We start from the raw sequence: 24480 nt of genomic DNA, 5'->3' as shown, positions 1-24480 counted from the left end.
GCTCGGGTTCTTTCTCCCTTGGGCGGCAGGCGGGTTGCTCCGGTCCCGGAGAGTAGGCCGGTGGAGCCTCCTCTGGCTCTACACCAATCTCAGACATCTTTGCAATCTCAGGTGCGGACGTTGCAGCAACGCTCTGTTCACTTTCCAACATGCTCGATCCTTCTGAGGAGAGCGATAGGGTCGCGTCAATTAAAGCAGCCAGCTCCTCCCATTGCACTGGGAGGCCGCCCCCCAGGTATTCCAGTATATGGAAGGCGGTGTCCATGCTGGCAGACATGCAAATGTCCAGATAAGCAGTGGCGCCTGACCTTGAACTCCTTCCCGCTCTTTTCTCAGAAAGGCGCCAATTTTTCCCGCCTTTTCGGGATGAAGATGACGCAGCAGCTATTTCAGCAAGCCCGGCAGCCATCTTTGGGTATAAACGCTGTCTATTCACTGACAGCAAGCAGGATTGTAAAAAGTCCACAAAACCACACTCCAATGCGGCGATTTTCTTCCTCTGGGTAGTGCAACACTGCACAGCGCTTTTTAGAGGTTTTTGGTACACTTTGGGTATGATTTTCAGTCCACAAAGTCCACTTGAATAAACAGGCAAATTGTCACTTTGGTAACAGGGCAACTGTATAAAGGCACAAAGTTCACGCTTCTTGCACTAGAAAGCGTGCGTATCCTGTTCGTGACGCCAAAAGAGAGGTGCAGCGTACTCAAGTTGTGTGCAATAGGTGTTTCTGGGTGATGTAGTGCAATAGACACTAACCTGGTACGGCTGACTCTCTGCAAGGGCAGGTGATGGTATAAATTGTTCGTGACGCCAGTGCCAAGTTAACGGTGGCACGCCGTTTGCGGATAGCAGGAATAAATTGAGGAACACGTGGTATTAAAACAGAACTCCAACTTTAGTAGTTTTCATGCAGAGACAATATTGGAATCGCAGTTCCTTGGCATACAGTCGATTTTGCAATACGGTTGATGCAGGCAATTACAGATTTAGCAAGGTGATTACAGAGTGTTGAACACAGGACTTGCAGTACAGGAGCTTGCACTCTATTTCTGTCTGATCCTGGAATATAGCAATTCTTCTCCAAGGCCCAATAACCTAGTTCTGGCTTTATATCCTTGGCTATAGCTTTAGAAAGTACCTCCTCTTTTATTTTTAGTATCTCTTGCTTTTCTGCACTTTGCCTCTGTCTCTCTCAGCTTCCTTAGGCTCTAGAAACTTCTGAGCTCTCCACTAGACTGACTTTTGCTTCCCTGACTGGGCCTTATATAAACTAGGGCTCTCTAGCTCCCTCTAGTGACTAGAAGCTGGAATGACTCCCCTAGCAGGCCTGTACATGCAAGTTTCACAGTAACAGGGAAATACATAGCATTGCATTACATGACATTTTATAAAACTGACATATACCAACTTCCCATAATTAGGAGGGACGACAGCACACCAAGTGACACTTTGGTAGTGACGGGTATTACAGTCCCCGTACACTACACATGTAGTGACAAGAGGGGACAAACTGATGTTCGGGCTCCTGCCTAATGGTAATTGGGATGCCCTTGAGTTTGGTACGGGTGCAAGGCAGGAAATGCAGGTGCTGTGACTGGCGAATGGTGGTGGAGTCAGTAATCAGGTCAGTTGTAGAAAATAAATGTCGCTCTTTACTAAAGTGCAGAATGGGAGTTGTAGTACATCCAACGGTACCAAAACGTAGTTTCAAACAATTCACTGTGCAAATCTTCCCAGATAGTGATGTATTGATAAGAGCAATGTTGAGCGTTGTAGTACTCCTCTCTGTCTTTCTCTCTCAGCTGAAATCTGGCAACACTTGACTCTAATTCCCAGCTGAATCAGGACCTTGTGAAAGTGTGAAGGGTGTGTTAGCAAAGTCCCCTTTCACTGCAGTAAAGACTTTATTAGCACACGACCGTTGTTTTGGTCCGCATCCGAGCCACAGTTTTTGCGGCTCGGATGCAGACCCATTCACTTAAATGGGATCGCAAAAGATGCGGACAGCACTCCGTGTGCTGTCCGCATCTGTTGCTCCTTTCCGTGGTCTGCAAAAAATATATAACCTGTCCTATTCTTGTCCGTTTTGTGGACAAGAATAGGCAATTATATTAATGTCCGGGCGGAACGCACATGGACGCAATCTGTGTTTTGAGGATCCACAATTTGCGTACAGCAAAACACACAACGGTCGTGTGAATGTAGCCTTAAACAGTGAATGCCTTACTGACTGACTCCAATGTTTGGCCATGCAGATTCTGTACCTTCTCTCTCTGGAGTACTGTGAAGTAGAGATGCCTTGCTTGATGCAAATATCTCACAGGCAGTTATTCTATGGGACTCAGGAATAGTTTGTCCAGGAAGTGAGCACATCTAGCTCTTCTCTCTTCCTCAGCTAACACTAGACTCACACTCTAAACTAGGGGTGGACATAGGTCCATCTCCTAACTTTCTACAAGGGTAAAGTCAGGATTGTTAACCCTGACTTATCCATATAAAACTACACTGCTCAAAAAAAATAAAGGGAACACAAACAACACAATGTAACTCCAAGTCAATCACACTTCTGTGAAATCAAACTGTCCACTTAGGAAGCAACACTGAGTGACAATCAATTTCACATGCTGTTGTGCAAATGGGATAGACAACAGGTGGAAATTATAGGCAATTAGCAAGACACCCCCAATAAAGGAGTGGTTCTGCAGGTGGTGACCACAGACCACTTCTCAGTTCCTATGCTTCCTGGCTGATGTTTTGGTCACTTTTGAATGCTGGCGGTGCTTTCACTCTAGTGGTAGCATGAGACGGAGTCTACAACCCACACAAGTGGCTCAGGTAGTGCAGCTTATCCAGGATGGCACATCAATGCGAGCTGTGGCAAGAAGGTTTGCTGTGTCTGTCAGCGTAGTGTCCAGAGCATGGAGGCGTTACCAGGAGACAGGCCAGTACATCAGGAGACGTGGAGGAGGACATAGGAGGGCAACAACCCAGCAGCAGGACCGCTACCTCCGCCTTTGTGCAAGGAGGAACAGGAGGAGCACTGCCAGAGCCCTGCAAAATGACCTCCAGCAGGCATTTTGAGCAGACACACAGGCAAATGTGCATGTGTTTGCTCAAACAGTCAGAAACAGACTCCATGAGGGTGATATGAGGGCCCAACATCCACAGATGGGGGTTGTGCTTACAGCCCAACACTGTGCAGGACGTTTGGCATTTGCCAGAGAACACCAAGATTGGCAAATTCGCCACTGGCGCCCTGTGCTCTTCACAGATGAAAGCAGGTTCACACTGAGCACATGTGACAGACGTGACAGAGTCTTGAGACGCCGTGGAGAACGTTCTGCTGCCTGCAACATCCTCCAGCATGACCGGTTTGGCATTGGGTCAGTAATGGTGTGGGGTGGCATTTCTTTGGAGGGCCGCACAGCTCTCCATGTGCTCGCCAGAGGTAGCCTGACTGCCATTAGGTACCGAGATGAGATCCTCAGACCCCTTGTGAGACCATATGCTGGTGCGGTTGGCCCTGGGTTCCTCCTAACGCAAGACAATGCTAGACCTCATGTGGCTGGAGTGTGTTAGCAGTTCCTGCAAGACGAAGGCATTGATGCTATCGACTGGCCCGCCCGTTCCCCAGACATGAATCCAATTGAGCACATCTGGGACATCATGTCTCGCTCTATCCACCAACGTCACGTTGCACCACAGACTGTCCAGGAGTTGGCAGATGCTTTAGTCCAGGTCTGGGAGGAGATCCCTCAGGAGACCGTCCGTCACCTCATCAGGAGCATGCACAGGCGTTGTAGGGAGGTCATACAGGCACGTGGAGGCCACACACACTACTGAGCCTCATTTTGACTTGTTTTAAGGACATTACATCAAAGTTGGATCAGCCTGTAGTGTGTTTTTCCACTTAAATTTTGAGTGTGACTCCAAATCCAGACCTCCATGGGTTAAAAAATTTGATTTCCATTTTTTTTATTTTTGTGTGATTTTGTTGTAAGCACATTCAACTATGTAAAGAACAAAGTATTTCAGAAGAATATTTAATTAATTCCGATCTAGGATGTGCTATTTTTGTGTTCCCTTTATTTTTTTGAGCAGTGTATATAGGTACTATATACAATACCTCAGAACATTACATAGAAACAAGTAACATTAATGACAATAAGCAATTTTGCATGTCTAATATGTGTAATGTATATTTTATGTATGAGTGGCATGTGTGCGCTATATGGATGCAATGTTTGTGTAGCACGTCTTGTTTGACTGGTGTGTGCAGAGCAGCTGTAGAATGTTAGTTTTGTAGCTTGGTTGCCTTCAAAGTGAAGGTTCCCAAACCCACTTGATGCACAGGGGCCCTAGGCTGTCAGTGTCTACCCCTAACCCTGTTCAAGAAAGAATTGCTTGCTGGCATTCTCATAGTAATCAGCACAAATGCCCTGGTTGCTCCCCTAGAAGATGTGTCTTTGAACTAGCATCTGACAGGCTCTATTAACCCGTAGGATACCAGTGCCGTATGGTGCTGGAAAGTGGGTCAGAAATCCCAGCGCCGAACAGCTAAGGCTACTTTCACACCTGCGTTCAGGTGTCCGCTCGTGAGCTCCGTTTGAAGGGGCTCACAAGCGGCCCCGAACGCATCCGTACTGCCCTAATGCATTCTCAGTGGAGGCGGATCCGCTCAGAATGCATCCGCCTGCCAGCGTTCAGCCTCCGCTCCGCTCAGCAAGCGGACACCTGAACGCTGCTTGCAGCGTTCCGGTGTCCGCCTGGCCGTGCGGAGGCAAGCGGATCCATCCAGACTTACAATGTAAGTCAATGGGGACGGATCCGTTTGAAGATGACACAATATGGCTCAATCTTCAAACGGATCCGTCCCCCATTGACTTTCAATGTAAAGTCTGGACGGATCCGTTCAGGCTACTTTCACACTTTTTTCTAAGTTACAATGCAGATGGATCCGTTCTGAACGGATACAAACGTCTGCATTATAGGAGCGGATCCGTCTGAGCAGACACCAGACGGACCCGCTCTGAACGCTAGTGTGAAAGTAGCCTAAGGCGCTGTGTACTCGCGGTCCCTGAGCAAAATCGCTCGGTGACCAGGGTACGATGGCTGTTCTGCACGGCAGGTAGCCATCTTTCCTACGGGCACAAGGACTCCCCTTCCCCCTGCAGCCCCGATCGCTGCCATTGGCCGGATTCTGCACACGAGGCAATCGCAACTCTGGATGGAGTTTTATTCATTAATGGAGCTGCAGGGGGGGTTGTACAGGAGTAACAGGTGCTGAACTAGCCAGCAACTGTCTCCCCTGAGGTGAGGCAGGGGACACCCGAGTTTGGCATTCCTAGCCTGTGCTGCGATTGGCTGGAACAACGCTCCAGCCAATGGCAGCGCTATAACAGCACAGGAAAGAGCTGAACCTCTCTGCAGGCAGACATTCTAGCTGGTGACTGCTTGCAGAGAGATTCTGTCCTTCTCTGTGCTGCTTGTTGACTTGCTGGGGCTTGTGGTTAGAGAGGAGTGAATCGAAGTTGACAAAGTGGAATTCGATCCGAATTTCAGATAAAATTCGATTTGCACCGAATCCGAATTTCCTCACGTTTCGTGGTAATGAATCGTATTTTTTCTAAAATGGCTGCTGCACGGGTTAGGACATGGAGCAAGGAACTCTGGGAATGAGGGATCACCCACAATGCCATGCATGCAGCCAATCAGCAGCCAGCTAGCCCTGGGATGTCATAGCCCTATAAATAGCCTCAGCCATCTTGGATTCCGTCATTTTCCAGTGTACTTAGTGCTGGAAGAAACATCAGCAGGCGCTAGGGACAGTGCTAGGAAAGACTTTAAAACTTTTATTTTGCTGTATATAAGTTCAGGGAAAGAATAGGGAGGAATCATTCCACAGTATTGAAGCAGAACTGGGTTCAGAGGGGAGTTTAACAGCCTGGGTAATAGGAACAATCCTATTACACCTTGCTGCATTGACTGGGGACCCAAATTGCCATTATACAGTTCTGTAATAACAGCAAACCGTTCTTATTAGGGTGCAAGTGCTATTTGATACAGCCATTAATAGGATTTATTACAAGGAAATATTTCTATGTCTTATTTGCCCTTGTGCGGTGCAGATATATGTTCTAAAGCATTTTTTGGCTTGTATTAGTGGGAAAAAATTAGCCGTTGTGTGGTGAAGTGAGAAAATTACAGCCCTTTTTGTTGTGTATTAGTGGCAAAAAAATATATATATTTACCGTTCAGCTGTGCAGTTATATGTTCTAAAGCCCTTTTTGGCGTGTATTAGAGGCAAAAAATATATATTTTTTTGCTGTTCAGCGGTGCAGTTATATGTTCTAAAGCCTTTTAAGGCGTGTATAAGTAGAAAAAAATAAGTACCTAGTTGCCGTTCAGCGGTGCAATTATATGTTCTAAAGCCCATTTGGCGTGTATTATTGGCAAAAATATATATATTATTTGCTTGTCAACTGTGCAGTTATATGCAATAAAGCCTTTTTTGGCGTGTATTAGAGGCAAAAAAAATATATTATATGCCGATCAGCGGTGCAGTTATATGTTCTAAAGCCCTTTTTGGTGTGTATCAGTGGCAAATAAATATATATTTGCCGTTAAGTGGTGTAGTTATATGTTCTAAAAGCTTTTAAGGCGTGTATCAGTTGAAAAAGATAAATTCCTATTTGCCGTTCAGCGGTGCAGTTATATGTTCTAAATCATTTTTTGGCATGTATTAGTGGAAACAATATATATATTATTTGCCGTTCAGCGGTGCAATTATATGTTATAAAGCCCTTTTTGGCGTGTATTAGTAGCAAAAAAATATATATTATTTGCCGTTCAGCGGTGCAGTTATGTTCTAAAGCCCTTTTTGGTGTGTATTAGTGGCACCAAAAAAAAATTGTTTGCCGTTGTGTGGTGAAGTGAGAAGATTACAGCCCTTTTTGGCATGTATTAGTGACAAAAAAATATATATTATTTGCCGTTCAGCAGTGCAGTTATTTGCAGTGATGGTCAGTTCGCAGTGTTCGCCATCGTACACATGCGGGTTGCCATCTTTAGTAAGGTAGACTAACCCGTCCGGCGATGCACAGGTAAGCCCTTACCTGTGCCGCGAGCTGGTCTGAAATCAAATGCGGTCACCGGGAGCAGGCAGTTCCGAGAACAGCCACCGGGGGCCTTCATCGGGCTGTTCTCGGAATTGCCTGCTCCCTTTGATTTCAGACCAGCTCGCGGCACAGGCACAGGAAAGGGCTTACCTGTGAATCGCCGGACGGGTGAGTCCACCTTACTAAAGATGGCAGCCCGCATGTGTTCGCTGGCGAACACTGCAAACTGACAATCACTGGTTATATGTTCTAAAGCCCGTTTTGGCATGTAATAGTGGCAAAAAAAATATATATTTGCCGTTCAGCGGTGAAGTTATATATTCTAAAGCCTTTTGTGGAGTGTATAAATGGGAAAAAAAAGAGCTTATTAGCCGTTATGTGGTAAAGTAAGAAAATTACAGACTTTTTTGGGGTGTTTTAATTTCCTTTTTATTTTTTTGATCTTACTGTATGTTAGACAGAGAAGTGCCAGGCCCTGCACAGAGGAGTGGCAGAGGCCTAAATGTTTCTGGCACAGGCATAGGTCGCAGCAGAGTAAGGAGGCGTGGCAGCAGGAGTCGCAACTAGAGGCCTGAGCTCCCGGTGTCATCTAGCGGTCGTGTCTTGACCAGCAACCCAGCAGTTCTTAAATGACTGACTCAGTCAACTACTTCGTCCCAAGTGACATCAGACACCCCCAGCCAAGAGTCGGTGGGTTCGTCAGACAGAACCCTTAGTTGGCATGGCCCCGGAGCAGGCCCTGTGCCCTCACCTGTCCTCAACCTGCCTTGTCCTTTTCTGTTCCCTCAGCCAGAGAAGTATTATATGCTGTGGGCTCAGCTCCACTATACAGCGAGGACGAGCTACTAGAGGACTGTCAGCAGCTACTGGCCAACTGCCCCTTCCTCCAGTAGGCAGGCAAGTAGTGATGAGGAGAGTGGCGTGGGAACTGGTGTTGCGAGCAGACAGGCTCCTGACCCAGAGACCATTGGGGAGGACATCAGTGATGTGCAGACAGTACTCAATGATGATGATGTAGCTGATCACACTTGGGACCCGGGTGAATTAGGGGCTTCATGATCATCAGGAGAAGAGGGTCGCAGCTTGCTCATGAGACAGCGGCGGAGCCAGCAAGTTGCTAGCGTGGCCGGGAGTCAGCAGGGTGGCAGCAGTAGGAGGTCAGGAGCCAAACGTGCCTGGGGTAGATCACCCGCTTCGCAGGAGTCTATCTACCCGGTAAGTATTTGTGCAGGGGTTCATGGAAGCAGCAGTGGTAGCAGTCATTCATGGCGGAGTGTTGGGAGTAAAATCACCTACTCGGAGGTGTGGTAGTTTTTTGTTAAGCCGCCGGAGGAGGTGAACATGGCCATTTGTAGAATCTGTGGGAGAAAGCGAAGCGTGGCTAGGGTGTCAATTTATGCAGCGTCACCATAAAGTGGCCTCGGAGAACCGTGGCTCCGATGTAGTGGTCCAGCCTGCCACAGCAACCGCTGCATCACCCAGTGGCATGTACCTGATTTCAGGCAGTCAGTCCTCCACCACCTCAGCCGAAGGGAGCGGTATGTCCTTCCCATCATGTGCTGGTCCTGATGCTATTGCTTCTCCTCCTACTCGTAAGTCATTCCGTCAGCAATCGATCACCAAAGCGATTGCCAAGAGACAACAGTATGTGTGCAGAAGCTGAATGTGTTGCTGGCCAAGTTGCTGGTGCTGCAGTCCCTCCCTTTCCAAGTGGTGGACTCTGCACCTTTCAGAGAACTGATGGATTGTGCCAAGCCAAGGTGGAGAGTCCCAAGCCATCATTTCATTGCCAAAAAGGCAGTACCAGCCCTGCACAAGTATGTAGAACAGAAGGTGGGCCAGTCCTTGAGCCAGGTTCTTTGAGGAGGCCAAGTTATTTATCAGTTGCCAGGACTACGGGATGAACGATGTCATTCCACTGCTTAATGTCCTGGAACAGATGCTGTTAAATCTGGCTGGTCAGGGGACTGGAGACGTGGCGCCTAGATCTCACGGCCACATGAGCCCTGTGGGGGCTGAAATAGAGGAGGACATTGGAGCACAAGCAATGTGTAGTGAAATGGATAGTTTTTCTTCACAGATGACAGGAGAGGAGAAGCAGGAGCAGCCAGAGGAGCTACAGGGCGATGAGAAAGACGAGGCAGAGGACCCAGACACACCGTGGCAGTATGCGGTGGAAATGGAGGCAGGGAGTCCCTCCAAGTCACTTGCACAAATTGCCTGATGCATGCTCACTTGCTTGCGTAGTGACAGCTTAATTGCCACTATTTGGCAGAGGAATGGCTTCTGGCTCTCCACCTTGTTGGACCCTCGCTACCAATCCAAAATGGGGGCCTTTTTTGCACTCGCTGAGAGTTGGCCACTGCCTATCTGCGCCTTCGTCCATCCTCTCGCAGGTCTGACCGGGGTGCCGATCTGCGCTCACGTTCCTCTGCCATGCCTGCTGTGGCAGGGTGGGGAAAGGGGGGTAGGAGCAGTTCCAGCTCCATCAGTAGCAACTTGAGTCTAGAGTCGAAAGAATATCTGCTGGACTACTGCGCAGCCAAACTACATTTGTGGCCACAACTGGCAGAGTTTGCCCTGGAAAAGCTGTCCTGCCTGGCCAGTAGTGTGGCATCAGTGCGGGTGTTTAGTGAGGCGGCGGCCATAGTTACCCCATGAAGATCTCGCCTGTCCACCCAAAATGTGGAGAGACTGACCTTTGTCACGATGAATCAGGCGTGGATCAACCAGGATTTCCACCCACCAATGTCTGATGCATCAGACTAGATAATCCATGGTGCCAGCACCAACACTCTGATAAAAAATAACTATTTCATCTGGCTACCTGCCTCAGCTACTATTCTGATGCTGCCACCCGCCTAATGCCACACATCTGATGCCAAGTGCTCCTTCTTTCACCCACCTACGTCAGCGAGTACTGGTATTGCCACCCACAACACTCTGTCACCGGGTCACTCTGTGGTCTCCTGATGCTGCTACCACCTCCACACTATGTCACCTTGCCACTTTGTGGTCTCCTAATGCTGCTGCCACCTCCAGACTATGTCATCTTGCCACTGTGTGGTCTCCTGATGTTGCTGCCACCTCCACACTACCGTATGTCACCTTGCCACTCTGTGGTCTCCTGATGCTGCTTCTGCCTCCTCTACAGTCATTGTGCCACCCTGTGGCCTCCTCCTGATGCTGCTGCTGCCGCCACCTCCACACTCTGTCATTGTGCCACTCTGTGGCCTCCTCCTCATGCTGCTTCCACCTGACCACTATGTCATAGGGCCACTCTGTGGACTTCTCATGCTGTTCCCACCCTCCCCACTTCATGACTGGGACACTATTTTGCCTTTCGGCCTGGCAGACATCATAATTTATTTGACCCTTCTTCTGATCTATCAGAAGGAAGGAAAAATGAGACGCACAATGGATCCTGTCTAAGTAACAGCTGTAAAGTCTGCATGACATGGTCCCAATTTAGCATCAGAATTTGCTTATGATTTGGTAGCCAAAAGCAGGAGTGAGTACAAAACACAGAAGACATGCAAATATTCCATTCCCCTGTCATGTCTGTTTTGGATCCACTCCTGTTTTTTTTTGGGCTTTAGCAATATTGATGGATTACTGACCAAATGCTGACCGAGTGAAGGCGGATGCTCCACAGACAGGATCCGTTTTTTGGGGATTATTGTTCTGACGGATCAGAGGAATGGCAAAATAATCAGTGACGTCAACACAAACTTACTGCTGACACCCTCTCCACTCTGTCGGGGGGGGGGGGGGGGGGGGTCTATTTGTATAAGCGTTTAATACAAAAGGTACTGTTGACATATATGTGGAATCAACAGCCGACGGTGTAAAAGTAGTGTGCTTCTTCTTGATGCTAACATTGATCTGCAAGGCTGAGTTCACACTTGAGTTATTTGGTCAGTTTTGGTCCCGTGACTCCATATACATGTTACTGCAAGGCACAGTGTTCTACACCACAATAAAGGCTCTTTGCAGCCAGAAATTAGCTGTTTTTTAAGGCGATTCGCCGCAAATAAATTTGGATCGAACCAAAAAACTTGGTAAAGTGGCTCAATCGAAGTTTTGAGAAATGTGCTTATCTCTAATTGTGCACGACCACTGCTATTTGATCTTTTGCTGCTAAAAAAAGAAAGAAAAGAAGAATAACATCTGGAATTGCTGCTCTGATTTTTTTTTTCATTTGCAGCAGTTCCAAATCCCTAAACCACCCTCCATCTCTGTCCCTGACCTCACAGTGCCCTGCTTCCTTAACAGTGACCTCCACAGCAGTTGCTCCTTTAACAGTGGCCTCTGCCCCCTTAACAGTGACCTCTACAGTGGCCTGCCCCCTTAACAGTAACATCCACAGTGAATGCCCCCTAAACAGTGACCTCCACAGTGCCCGCCACTTTAACAGTGACCTCCACAGCAGCTTCCCCTTTAATGATGGCCCCTGCCCCCTTAACAGTGACCTCTACAGCGCCCTGCCCCTTTAACGTTAGGGCTACACGACGACATGTGTTGTGGGCAACTCAGGAATTCAGATAGATTGCGTGGGCTTCACAGAAATAGATTTTTTTTTTATCTTTTTCTCTGAAGATTTTATAAATTTGATGGTAACCAAAACAAATTTATACGCCCACCAATTTATTTCCCAGAACCCGACAATGCCATACGCTAGACCCCAAGGGGGCTCTTGCTGCATATGATCGTTATAAAAAAAAAACGAAGATTAATCAGTATTGGAGTGTAGATGTCTTGTACCACACTCCAATTTACAGTTATAACATGTCCCGTAATCGATTCCAATCAATAGTTAAGTTTTTGCATTACAATGATAATGCACAGTGCCCAGTGACCGGCTGTTCAAAATTAGGCCCGTCTTTGACCACTTCAATGCAAAGTTTTCAGAACAAAATGTCTGCAAAGACAAATCCCTATTAATTTTCAAAGGGAGGGTAAAATTTTGCCATTACCTGCACAGCAAGCGGGCACGGTATGGTATAAAACTGTATAAAATCTGTGAGAGTAGCTCTGGGTATACTCACAAGTTCTGGGTTTATGAAGGGAGGGACACCCGGATTGAACCCCCAGAATGCCCCCAGTCCTAGGAGTTAGTGGGAAGATAGTGTGGGACTTACTGCACGCACTGCTGGATAAGGGTTATCATCTATACGTGAATAATTACTACACAAGTCTACCACTGTTCCAGTCCCTAAGTTCCAGAGGTACTGTGGCGTGCAGCACAGTACGCGAAAATCAGAGAGGCCTCCCTAGATCCCTGGTAGGGAAACCACTAAGAAAAGTAGACAGTCGTGCTCTCCTCAATTAGCAATTGTACTTAACATGCTGGTGGTTAAGTACAAAGACAAGAGGGATGTTTGCTGAAAAGTACCCTTTCCACCACTTAAAATGTTCGTACGGGGGTGCACTTTCCAAAATGGGGTCACTTCTTGGGGTTTTTAATTTCTGGGGACCTCAGGAATTTTTTAACATGCGACACCTAAAATCCATGTCTGTTTATTCAAGCCTGCAAAAAACATATTTTGCACTTTGCCTCTAGAGCCCTGCTGTGCACCCATGCAGCAGGCTACAAGCACATGTGGGGTGTTGCCGTATTCAGGAGGAAATGGGTATCAAAATATGGGGTGCATTTTGTCTTGTTACCCCTTGTGAAAGTGAAAAATGTGGGTGTAAAGCAATATTTTCTGGAATTTTTTTTTAATTTCACAGCCAAGTGTTTCCTAATTCTGTGAAACGCCTGATGGGTCGAAGTGCTCACTACACACCTTGAAATACTCCTTGAGGGATCTAGTTTCCGGAATGGGGTCACTTTTTGGGGGTTTCCACTGTAGGGGTACCTCAGGGTGTCTTTATATGCGACATAGCTCCCAAAAGCCCATCCCGCAAAATCTGTCCTCCAAAAGCCCTATGGCGCTCCTTCCCTTTTGAACCCTGCCATGCACTCATGCATCTGTTTTTGAGCACATGTGGGGTGTTACCATATTCAGAGGAGAAATAGCTAACAAAATTTGGGGTGCATTCTGTCATGTTACCCCTTGTGAAAGTGAAAAATGTGGGTGTAAAGCAACTTTTTCTAGAAAAAATGGTAATTTTTCATTTTCACAGCCAAGTGTTTCCTAATTCTGTGAAATGCCTGATGGGTTAATGTGCTCACTACACACCTTGAAATACTCCTCGAGGGGTCTAGTTTCTGGAATGGGGTCACTTTTTGGGGGTTTCCACTGTAGCGGTAACTCAGAATGACTTCATATGCGACATAGCTCCCAAAAGCCAATCCTGCAAAATCTGTCCTCCAAAAGCCCTATGGGGCTCCTTCCCTTTTGAACCCTGCCATGTGCTCATGCATCAGTTTTTTAGCAAATTTTTGGGGGGTTTGTAAATTGGAGAATCAGGGTAATAAATAATGAGGTTTATTTTCTTTTTAATCCTTGCTATGTTACAGCAAAAATTTAAGAAAATGGAAAATCTGAAAGGAAATTGGAAATTTAGATATTTTACCTCAATTACCCGTTAATTCTTGTGGAACACCTCAAGGGTAAACAAAGTTTGTAACATCAGTTTTGAATAATATGAGGGGTGTAGTTTCTAAAATGAGGTAATTTATGGGTGGTTTTCATTACATAAGCCCCTGAAAATCACTTTATAACTGAATTGGTGCTTAAGAAAATGGTTTTGGAAATGTTGTTGACATTTTGAAAAATTGCATCAAAAATTATAAGCCTTCTAACATCCTAAATAAATTAAATGAAATTTACAAAATAATTCCAACATAAAGTAGACAAATGTAAAGTAATAACTATTTTGTGAGGTATCACTATTTGCCATAAAAGCAGAGAAATTCCTATTTAGAAAATAGTGAATTTTTCAAAAATTATGTATTTTTTATGTCTGTTTTAATATAAAAAAGGTAAAATATATAGACTGAAATTCACCACTGTTACAAAGTACAACGTGTCATGAGAAAATAATCTCAGAATGGCTTGGATAAGTAAAAGCGTTCCAAAGTTATTACCACATAAAATGACACATGTCAGATTTGCAAAAATCTGAATGGGATTTAAGGTGAAAAGTGTTTCGGTATTGAAGGGGTTAATGTTGGCTGAAAGGGTTTTCTGTATATACACAGTACATATACACTGCCTGTCCCAAAAAAAAGTCGCCACCTGGATTTAACTAAGCAATTATCTTTCAGTTGGCAACAAGTTATTTAACCCCAACTGGTGCAATGAGTTGCTTCTCATTTCTTAAACAACCATGTCGAAAGACACATCTCGTGGTCATGGAAAAGATGTTAGTCTGTTTGAGAAGGGTCAAATCATTGGCATGCATCAAGCAGAGAAAACATCTAAGGAGATTGCAGAAACTACTAAAATTGGGTTAAGAACTGTCCAACGCATTATTAAAAACTGGAAGGATAGTGAGGACCCATCGTATTCGAGGAAGAAATGTGGCGGGAAAAAAATCCTGTAAGATCGTAATTGACGTTCACTTAAACGTTTGGTGAAATCAAATCGAAGAAAAACAACAGTAGAACTTAGGGCTATGTTTATTAGTGAAAGTAAGAGCATTTCCACACGCACAATGCGAAGGGAACTCAAGGGATTGGGACTGAACAGGTGTATAGCCGTAAGAAAACCACTAATCAGTGAGGCAAACCAGAAAAAAAGGCTTCAATTTGCTAGGGAGCATAAAGATTGGACTCTGGAGCAATGGAAGAAGGTCATGTGGTTTGATGAGTCCAGATTTACCCTGTTCCAGAGTGATTGGCGCATCACGGTAAGAAGGGAGGCAGATGAAGTGATGCACCCATCATGCCTAGTGCCTACTGTACAAGTCTGTGGGGGCAGTGCTTTGATCTGGGGTTGCTGCAGTTGGTCAGGTCTAGGTTCAGCAACAGTATGTGCTCCAAGAATGAGGTCAGCTGACTACCTGAACATACTGAATGACCAGGTTATTCCATCAATGGATTTTTTCTTCCCTGATGGCACAGGCATATTCCAAGATGACAATGCCAGGATTCATCAGGCTCAAATTGTGAAAGAGTGGTTCAGGGAGCATGATACATCATTTCCATACATGTATTGGCCACCACAGAGTCCAGACCTTAACCCCATTGAGAATCTTTGGGATGTGCTGGAGAAGGCTTTGTGCAGAAGTCAGACTCTACCATCATCAATGCAAAATCTTGGTGAAAAATGAATGCAACACTGGATGGAAATAAATCTTGTGACATTGCAGAAGCTTATAGAAACAATGCCACAGCGAATGCGTGCCGTAATCAAAGCTAAGGCGGTCCATTGAAATATTAGAGTGTGTGACCTTTTTTTTTTGGTGGCGACTATTTTTTTGGACAGGCAGTGTATTACATGAAGCACCCACATTTGATGGAGTAATACCTAGACAGTAGGAAACCGGCATGTACTCTACCATGAAAACCATTTACCTTTAGCTCCTTCAAAAACTTCTCTTCACTTGCTGATGGTTTGGAGTGTTTACTCTTGAAAGATTTCCGGTATTGGTCAATAGTTTCTAACTGCTTGGATAAAACTAAGAAGAAATATATATTACTATCAAAAAATAATAACAATGATGTAAAAAATTTATAATAATACTGATAACTATTGTGTTATAAAAAGTAAGAATAATACCACTAATACTAGTAACGCAACAGGTGTAGACCTGCAGCAGGTAGCCAGCAGGGAAGAGTGCTGTAAGGAGGATGGGAATGGTAGTTGGCACTAATAGGAGTTATAGCAGTTTACTGTGACTGTCTACACTATGGCCCTCTCTTGGGCCGTGTAGCAGCGAATAGAGGGAGCACCCTTTCTTCCCTCAGGGCACACCCTGGGCCATTTGGGGACTTCCATCCAGGTTGGGGAGCTCTTGATGGTGAATCGTTGGCAGAGTGCAGGGAAGGAGGACAAGTGCAAGGCTGGATGATAACAGCGGTGTAATGGTGGTGCAAGGCAGTAATCAGTCCAGTGTAGAGGTAACAAATCCTGTGTTCTTTACTGAGGCAGTTCATAAACAGAGACATTGGTGGCATTCAGTTCAGACTCTTCCACGATACATACACAATACTTCCAAAGCCGACCATGGGTTAACTGACAGTAAAAAGGTTGACTATGAGTCTCTCTCTATCAGATCCAAATTACTTTCTACATTGACCAAAGGGTTGCACATTCACAATATGTACTATAGTTCCCACAGTGGTCATGTAGATCCTCCAACAGGTACCTAATCCGTGGTGGGTGTCTGAGGCAATGTACACTTTCCACTAGCAGTAATGCCTGTACCTATATAAGAATGATTGCAATTACTGTCTATTCTTTGTACAAGTCCTTTAAATTGGCCCTCAACAGTCTGTATATTCTGTACTTCTTTCGTTCTCAGAGGATGGGGGTAGTTGTTGAAATGCAAGGAAGAAGGTTCCTTACAGCAGGACTTACATGCAGATGCTTACTCTCTCCTAAGAGAGTCACCAGGATCAACCCTATTAAACCAGGGTTACTGCCTGGTAGGGCTCATCATGCTGATTAAAACTGTACCTTTCTTTTGTGTCACAAAGAAGGCATAAGGCAGCTCTCACTCTCTGAGCCCGGATAGCGCACCTGGAAGCGATAATTGTGTAGCAGAAAATGAAGAAAAATCCAGCTCCAGGGTAGCGAAGAATCGTAGCTTTATTTGCGGTTTAAAATCTTCAAATGACAGGATAAGTTCAGTAACGCGTTTCAGACCTTAGGTAATTTGCGGTCCTTCCTCATGACACATAGAACTTCCAAATGTTTGCACGAGGTGCAGCGTACTCAAGTTGTGTGTAGTAGGTGTTTCTGGGTGATGTAGTGCAATATACACTAACCTGGTACAGCTGACTCTCTGCAAGGGCAGGTATAGGTAGAAATAGTTCGTGACGCCAGTGCCAAGTAAACGGTGGCACGCCGTTTGCGGATGCAGGAATAAATTGAGGAAACGTAGTCTTAAACAGAACGCAAACTTTAGTAGGTTTTCCAAGCAGAGACAATAAAGGAAATGCAGTTCCTCAGCATACAGTCGATTTTGCAATTCGGTCGATGCAGGCAATTCAGTACAGCAGGGTAATTACAGAGTGTTGAACACAGGACTTGCAGCAAAGGAGCTTGCACTCTAACTCTGTCTGATCCTGGAATGTAGCAATTCTTCACCAAGGCCCATTAACCTAAGTCTGGCTTTATATCCTTGATTATGGCTTCTATAAGTACCTCCTCTGTCTTTCTGAGTACCTCTGGCTTTCCTGATCTTTGCCTCTGTCTCTCTCAGCTTCTGGACACTTCCTCAGGCTCTAGAAACTTCTGAGCTGTGGTCTAGACTGACTTCTGCACTCCACACTAGATCAGGTTACACTGACTTTCCCTTCCTTGTCTGGGTCTTATATAAACTAGGGCTCCCTAGCTCCCTCTAATGCCTAAGAGCTGGAATGACACCCCTGGCAAGCCTGTACATGCAAGTGTCATTAACAGGGAAATACATGCATTACATTACATTTTATAAAACTGACATACAACAACTTCCCCATAATTAAGGAGGGACGACAGCACACCAAGTGACACTTTGGTAGTGACGGGTATTACAGTTCCCGTACACTACATACCCCACTGCTTTAAGCTGAGTACGACCTCGTACTCCATCATGGGTCGCCCAACTGGAATCTCTACCTGAAATAGAAAATAGAGACATGCAGGCATACATACATGTAATTCATCTGCATTTACATTACATCAGGTCCAATTGGCAAAGGTGAAGTGTGGTGACAAGGGGCGTCGTTCTCTTCTCTCAGGACAATGAATGGAACGGGGGCGCTGACCTGGCACAGCGCAACATTATAACCAGGATAGTCCATGACAATGAATAAGTCCATGATAAAACAGTAGAAAACGGTATAAAAGTTCTTGGAGGCTCAAATAACAAACATGAGTCCGTACCCAGGTTATTTCCCATTAAATCACAGAGGCTCTCATGCGGTGGAGTCCATCTCTGGGCACATTTCCTTAGTATGAAGTTGCACAATAAAATGACAGCAAAATAACGGAACTACCCAGGAGTTTCCCGTGGGTGTATCACAGGCAAGGGCTCACGTGGAGGAGTCCATTCTTGCGCACAAATGTCAAGTAAAGTATTGCCCGTGGCAACTGTTTGGGAGGAGACACCACCAGAATAATCAAAGTCTCCTAAACGGACTGGTGGGCGTCCCCTGGTCATCCGGGTAGACCTTCTCAAAACAGGGGTCTCCTCTTCCCTTAGCAACGAGGTAGGAGGGAGAGGAGCAACAGGAGGGTCTCCATCCGTGAGACCTTGGTCAGGAACAGCTGGAACAACAGGAACAACTGGAACAACAATATCAACGAGAGGGGGTACTGGATCCGGAGCATCTTGAACCGGCTCTTCTGGAGGTGAAGCTACAGTAGGTGCCGGAGCAGGCACCAGCAAGTTCAACCAAGGTGTCAGAAGCCAATGCATGGGATCAGCGTCATACCTCAGATTACTAACAACCTGCATAGGATCCTCGGGCTGTAGTGCTGACTCTGACACAGGATATTCAGATCCAGAACTCTCGTCACTAGGTTCTGGTGTCAGGCAGAGCTTTAACCGGTTTCGGTGTACAATTTGGGATCCCTTGTCTTCCCGGGTGATCTCATAAGTGTGAGTTCCAACATTTGGGATTGCAGTGACAACATAAGGACTTCGCTCTCACTTACTGTCCAATTTGCTGGTACGACGGTTATTCTTTAACCATACCACGGCCCCTATGGTCAAGGGTTCTGCATGGGCTGTCTGATCATAGTCCCTCTGCTGTCGGTCTCTAGCAAAGTCCATACGTTCCTGAACAATGGCTTTGGCTGCATCCAATCGCCTTTGGTGCTCAGCAACCCAGTCGGTGTTAGGTAATGGGTTAATGCAATCAGGCACATGTATGTCCAATGAATGATCAGCAGGCAATGTCCCTTGGCGCCCAAACATCAAATAAAAGGGGGTATACCCGGTGGAACAATGTATGGTATGATTGTATGTGAACATGAGCTGTGGCAACAGACTGGGCCAATCTCCTCTGTTCTCAGGAGGCACGGCCCTCAGCATCTCTATCAAGGTCTGATTCATTTTTTCACATAATCCGTTACCTTGAGGATGGTAGGCCGTCGTCCGGATCTTCTTACAGTTGTGTAAGCGGCACAGTTCATGGAACAGATGGGACTCAAAAGCAGGTCCTTGATCGGTGAGGATCTTTTCTGGACATCCATAGGGCAGGAGGAAGTGCTTCCAGAACATTTCGGCTGTAGTCTTGGCTGTCTGGTCTCTCACAGGCACTGCTACAACAAACTTTGTGAAATGGTCAATAATAGTCATGGCATAAGCATACCCTGAGCGACTAGGCTCCAGTTTTACATGGTCGATGGCGACAAGTTCAAGAGGACGGGTACTTACAATGGGTCTCAGTGGTGCCCTCTGATCATGGTGCTCACTTCGTTTCAAGGCACAGGCTACACACTCTCGACACCACTTCTCCATGTCTTCTCTCATGCCTACCCAGTAAAACCGCTGGTGGATAGTAGCTTCAGTCTTTTGGACCCCAAAGTGACCGGATTGATTGTGGTACATCTCCAACACCATACCTGCATCTCGTCGGGGTATGAGAATCTGGTGTACTCTTTCGTTGGACACTGGGTCTAGGCTTCTCCGTAGCAATAGGCCCTTTTGTATGAAGAGTTGATGGCGCTGTCTCCACAGTTTGATGAGCTCAGGATCTGCACTCTTACGCCGAATCCTCTCAGGGGCTCTGCCACTAGTAATGAAGTCCAACAACTCACCCAGCACTCTACTTTCAGACTGTAGTTTCACCCACCTTTCTTCTTTAGGTTCAGGCCTACTGGAGGGTGAAGGAACTGCAGCTCTGTTATTGGTAGCTCGAGCCTGATCCTGTTGAGCAAATTTGTTATAGAAAGCCGGCATCTCTACATCTTCCCAAGCATCTCGCACATCATCAGGAGCTGTCTCTGTGGGAAGCCTGGATAAAGCATCAGCGTTATCATTAGTACGTCCAGCACGATACTTTACAGAGAAATTATAGTTGGCAAGGCGAGAGGCCCATCTCTGCTCCAAGGCCCCCAATCTAGCTGTATTGAGATGTGCCAGAGGGTTATTGTCAGTGAATGCAATGAACGGGGTGGCGGCTAGATAATCCTTGAATTTTTCTGTCACCGCCCACACTAATGCCAGGAACTCTAGTTTGAAGGAACTATAATTCTGGTCATTTTTCTCAGCTCCTTTCAGGGAGCGGCTTGCATATGCTATCACTCTCTCTTTTCCCTCTTGGATCTGGGCTAACACAGCTCCCAGGCCTCGCTTGCTAGCATCGGTATAAAGATGGAAAGGCTTGCTATAATCTGGATAACCTAACACAGGAGGCTCGGTCAGTTTCTTTTTTAGCAATTGGAACGCTATCTCTCTTTTCTCATTCCACTCAATGGGCACAGGAGTTCTAGGACTCTTTTTGGGTTGCCCCCTCAAGAGTTCCTGGATAGGATCAGCTATTTGAGCAAAATGGGGGATAAAACGTCTATAGTAGCCGGCAAAACCAAGGAAACTCCTCACCTCTTTGACGGTAGTAGGAACCGGCCAATTACGGACAGCTGCTAATTTATCAGGGTCAGGTTGCACTCCCTCTCCGCTTACTATATGCCCCAGGTATCTTACTGCAGGTTTGAGCAGGTGACACTTGGATGGCTTTACCTTCAAGCCATATTTGATAAGGATTTCAAATACTTCTGCCAAATGTTTCAGATGGTCCTCATATGTTTTTGAGTACACAATGACGTCATCAAGATACAGCAGCACTGTTTCGAAGTTTTTGTGACCCAAACACCGTTCCATTAGTCTCTGGAAAGTTCCTGGGGCATTACATAGCCCGAACGGCATACAATTGAATTCGAACAGGCCCATGGGAGTAGTGAAGGCAGTCTTTTCTCTATCTGCAGGGGCCATGGGTACTTGCCAGTAGCCACTGGTCAAGTCCAATGTGGAGAAATAGGCAGAGGAGCCCAGAGCAGTTAGTGACTCCTCAATGCGGGGCAGTGGGTATGCATCTTTGTGGGTTATTTGATTAATTTTCCTATAATCCACACAGAAACGGATACTACCGTCCTTCTTCTTTACAAGAACCAGGGGTGCAGCCCACGGACTACGGCTGTCCCGGATCACATTAGAGTCTTTCATTTCTTGGATCATTTCCTTTACAGTCTGATATGAAGTAGGTGGTAAGGGTCTGTATCTCTCCTTGATAGGAGGATGAGAGCCAGTAGGTATGGTGTGTTGTATGACACTAACCTCTCCATAGTCAGTAGCATGCTTACTGAAGGCCTGGTGGTGCTCCTTGACAAGCTGTAGAATCCCTTCTTGTTGATGTTGGGGGGTAGTCTCGTCCCCTACATGGAGCTCTTCCCACCAGGGCACTTGTGGCTGGGTCACCGGCGAACATCTGCTGTCTGCAGCTGGCGGCTTTTCTGTCACTGGAAGACGAATGATGTCTTGGAAGGACACCTGGGACAGCTGGGCAACAGGGCAATGCTTAGTAAGCGCAACAGGATGATTACTCAGATTAATCAGACGGACAGGTACTTTACCTTGGGAGACGTTCACCAGGCACTTGGCAGCTCTCACATAAGGATAATCCTCCATCTGGAGTGGTTCCACCAGGGCTGGATAATCTCGGCCTTCGACTCCCAGGACAGCACGACACCACAAAAGAGTTTGAGAATTAGGAGGCAAAGTCACAGGCTTAATATCACGGATCCTGGCAGTACAAATTTCTCCTTTCCCATTAGCAAACCTCTGCTGGGCACTTAACACTGTAATAGTCTTTTGAATCACCCTCCTGGATGCAGAGGAAGCAGTGGGCAAAGTCTGATGTAATACAGCAAGTATTTCTGAATAACAGTTTTTGAAAACATTGGTGCCTAGAATGACAGGATGTCCTCCTCTGTCACCGGCCTGTACTACGATCACTCCCTGTTGAGGCAGGGTTACTTCTCCCACCTGCAGGGTGGGTTCCCAGTATCCATGAACCTTTACTGGTTTGCCATTGCTGGCGATAATTTCCACCCAGGATTCAGGCGGTTGGGTCAACTGGTTGGTGTCCCAGAACTTTTCAAATGCAGGCAGCTGAATAGTAGTGACCTGAGACCCAGTATCTAATAGGGCTTCAAAGGGGACCCCGTTGATCTCTATATTGATTTTAGGATGGGATCCTACATAACGTGGCATCCAATTTGGATCCTCTGGACCTAGTGTTCTACCTCCCGAGGGGTGGTCCTCAGCCTCAGGGGTTGCCCGTTTAACTGCCAGCACGTGGATTCTGTGTGTCCCAGCTTTTTGCAGTATGTACACACGGGCTTCTTGCGACCTCTATTACGCCTCCCAGGATCCCTGGGGTGAGTCTCTTGGTAAGGAGGTGGGAACGGCCTAGGAGGTGACAGGAATTCTTCTTCTAGCATTATGGGTTTTTCCCATTCCTCTATTTTTCTGCACACTTTCTCTAGACTTTTAGTGAGGTGATTTACTTGCTCTGTCAGCATGGCAATAGTATCAGTAGCTGACACTTGAACAGCTTGGCCGGCCTCAGCTCGGTTAGTGACAAGCGGTTTTGGCTTGCAGGCTGATGACTCAGATAGGGCGCTCAACTCAGGAGATACTGTGGACCCCAGAATTTTTATAGCCAGTTCTTTAAAGTCCAGAAAGGCACTGTTAGGGTGCTGGGCGGACAGCATCTTTAACTGGGTCCTTATTTGTTCACTAGACACCCCGTTGATAAATTGTTCCCTCAGGGTCTGGTCCCGGTTATCAGCCTCTTTGGGATCTATCTGGATTACAGCCTCTAAAGCCTCCTGAAGTGATAGGGCAAAGTCACGGAGGGACTCACCGGACTTCTGTTTCTTGCCAAAGAAGTGCATCTTTATCTCTGAGGCAGTCATAGTTTCAAAAGTGGCTCTGAGGCGGGTGAAGATCTGTTCTAGAGTACTCCGCTCAGTAGCAGGCCATGATAACACTTCCCTGCAGGCAGCTCCCTCCAGTTGCGCCAGCATGATTTCCATTTGCTGGTCGGCATTTATAGGGTACAATCGGAATAGTGCCAGCAACTTTTCTTTAAAGTCCCTTAGGGTATGGGTCTCTCCCCTGTAGCGGGGGAACCATGGGGCCCCGAAATAGTAAGGCATGGTAAAGGGCATCATGCTGGGGGCTGTAGGATGATTAGGAGCCGCAAGCTCTCCCGGGGCCGGCTGCTCAGGCACTCCTGGCTCTGACATGGTAGTCTATTGAGAGGTGGCCGCTGGCGACTAAAGAGGCCGGTACACTCCCCTTCCCTCCGGTTACAAGTGCTTACCGGTATCGCTGGTCTTGCGCAGGCCAAGTCTCGCGAGATTCCGGACGTCCTGAGACCGCGGTGACGCAGGAGAAGCAGGGCCGCGGCGGTGCGATGATGAAGAGGGGCGGGACTCTCTGTGTCTTTGCAGGGATCCGCCCACGAAAGTCCTCAGCGGCGCGGGAAACTTTACTCCAGGCAGCCGGTGGCCATCTTTAGCAAAACGCTGTCCATTCACTGACAGCAAGCAGGATTGCAAAAAGTCCACAAAACCACATTCCAATGCGGCGGTTTTCTTCCTCTGTGCAGCGCAATACTGCACAGCGCTTTTTAGAGGTTTTTGGGACACTTTGGGTATGATTTTCAGTCCACAAAGTCCACTTGAATAAAACAGGAAAATTGTCACTTTGGTCACAGGGCAACGGTATAAGGCACAAAGTTCACGCTTCTTGCACTAGAAAGCGTGCGTATCCTGTTCGTGACGCCAAAAGAGAGGTGCAGCGTACTCAAGTTGTGTGTAGTAGGTGTTTCTGGGTGATGTAGTGCAATATACACTAACCTGGTACAGCTGACTCTCTGCAAGGGCAGGTATAGGTAGAAATAGTTCGTGACGCCAGTGCCAAGTAAACGGTGGCACGCCGTTTGCGGATGCAGGAATAAATTGAGGAAACGTAGTCTTAAACAGAACGCAAACTTTAGTAGGTTTTCCAAGCAGAGACAATAAAGGAAATGCAGTTCCTCAGCATACAGTCGATTTTGCAATTCGGTCGATGCAGGCAATTCAGTACAGCAGGGTAATTACAGAGTGTTGAACACAGGACTTGCAGCAAAGGAGCTTGCACTCTAACTCTGTCTGATCCTGGAATGTAGCAATTCTTCACCAAGGCCCATTAACCTAAGTCTGGCTTTATATCCTTGATTATGGCTTCTATAAGTACCTCCTCTGTCTT

At 46.6% G+C, this 24480-nt stretch overlaps 1 protein-coding gene across 1 annotated transcript in view; it reads right to left on the bottom strand.

The window, feature by feature from the left end:
* LOC121005103 (disheveled-associated activator of morphogenesis 1-like) overlaps positions 1 to 24480 on the bottom strand; it is a 314210-nt gene that overhangs the window by 7658 nt on the left and 282072 nt on the right. The window contains exon 15 of the mRNA XM_040437659.1: positions 15587 to 15690. Coding sequence (XP_040293593.1) covers positions 15587 to 15690 — 104 coding nt within the window. The remainder of the gene's footprint in view (positions 1 to 15586; positions 15691 to 24480) is intronic.

The sequence above is a fragment of the Bufo bufo genome, chromosome 6, assembly GCF_905171765.1.
Source record: "Bufo bufo chromosome 6, aBufBuf1.1, whole genome shotgun sequence".
NCBI classification, from domain to species: domain Eukaryota; kingdom Metazoa; phylum Chordata; class Amphibia; order Anura; family Bufonidae; genus Bufo; species Bufo bufo.
This window is presented reverse-complemented; position numbering and strand designations above follow the sequence as displayed.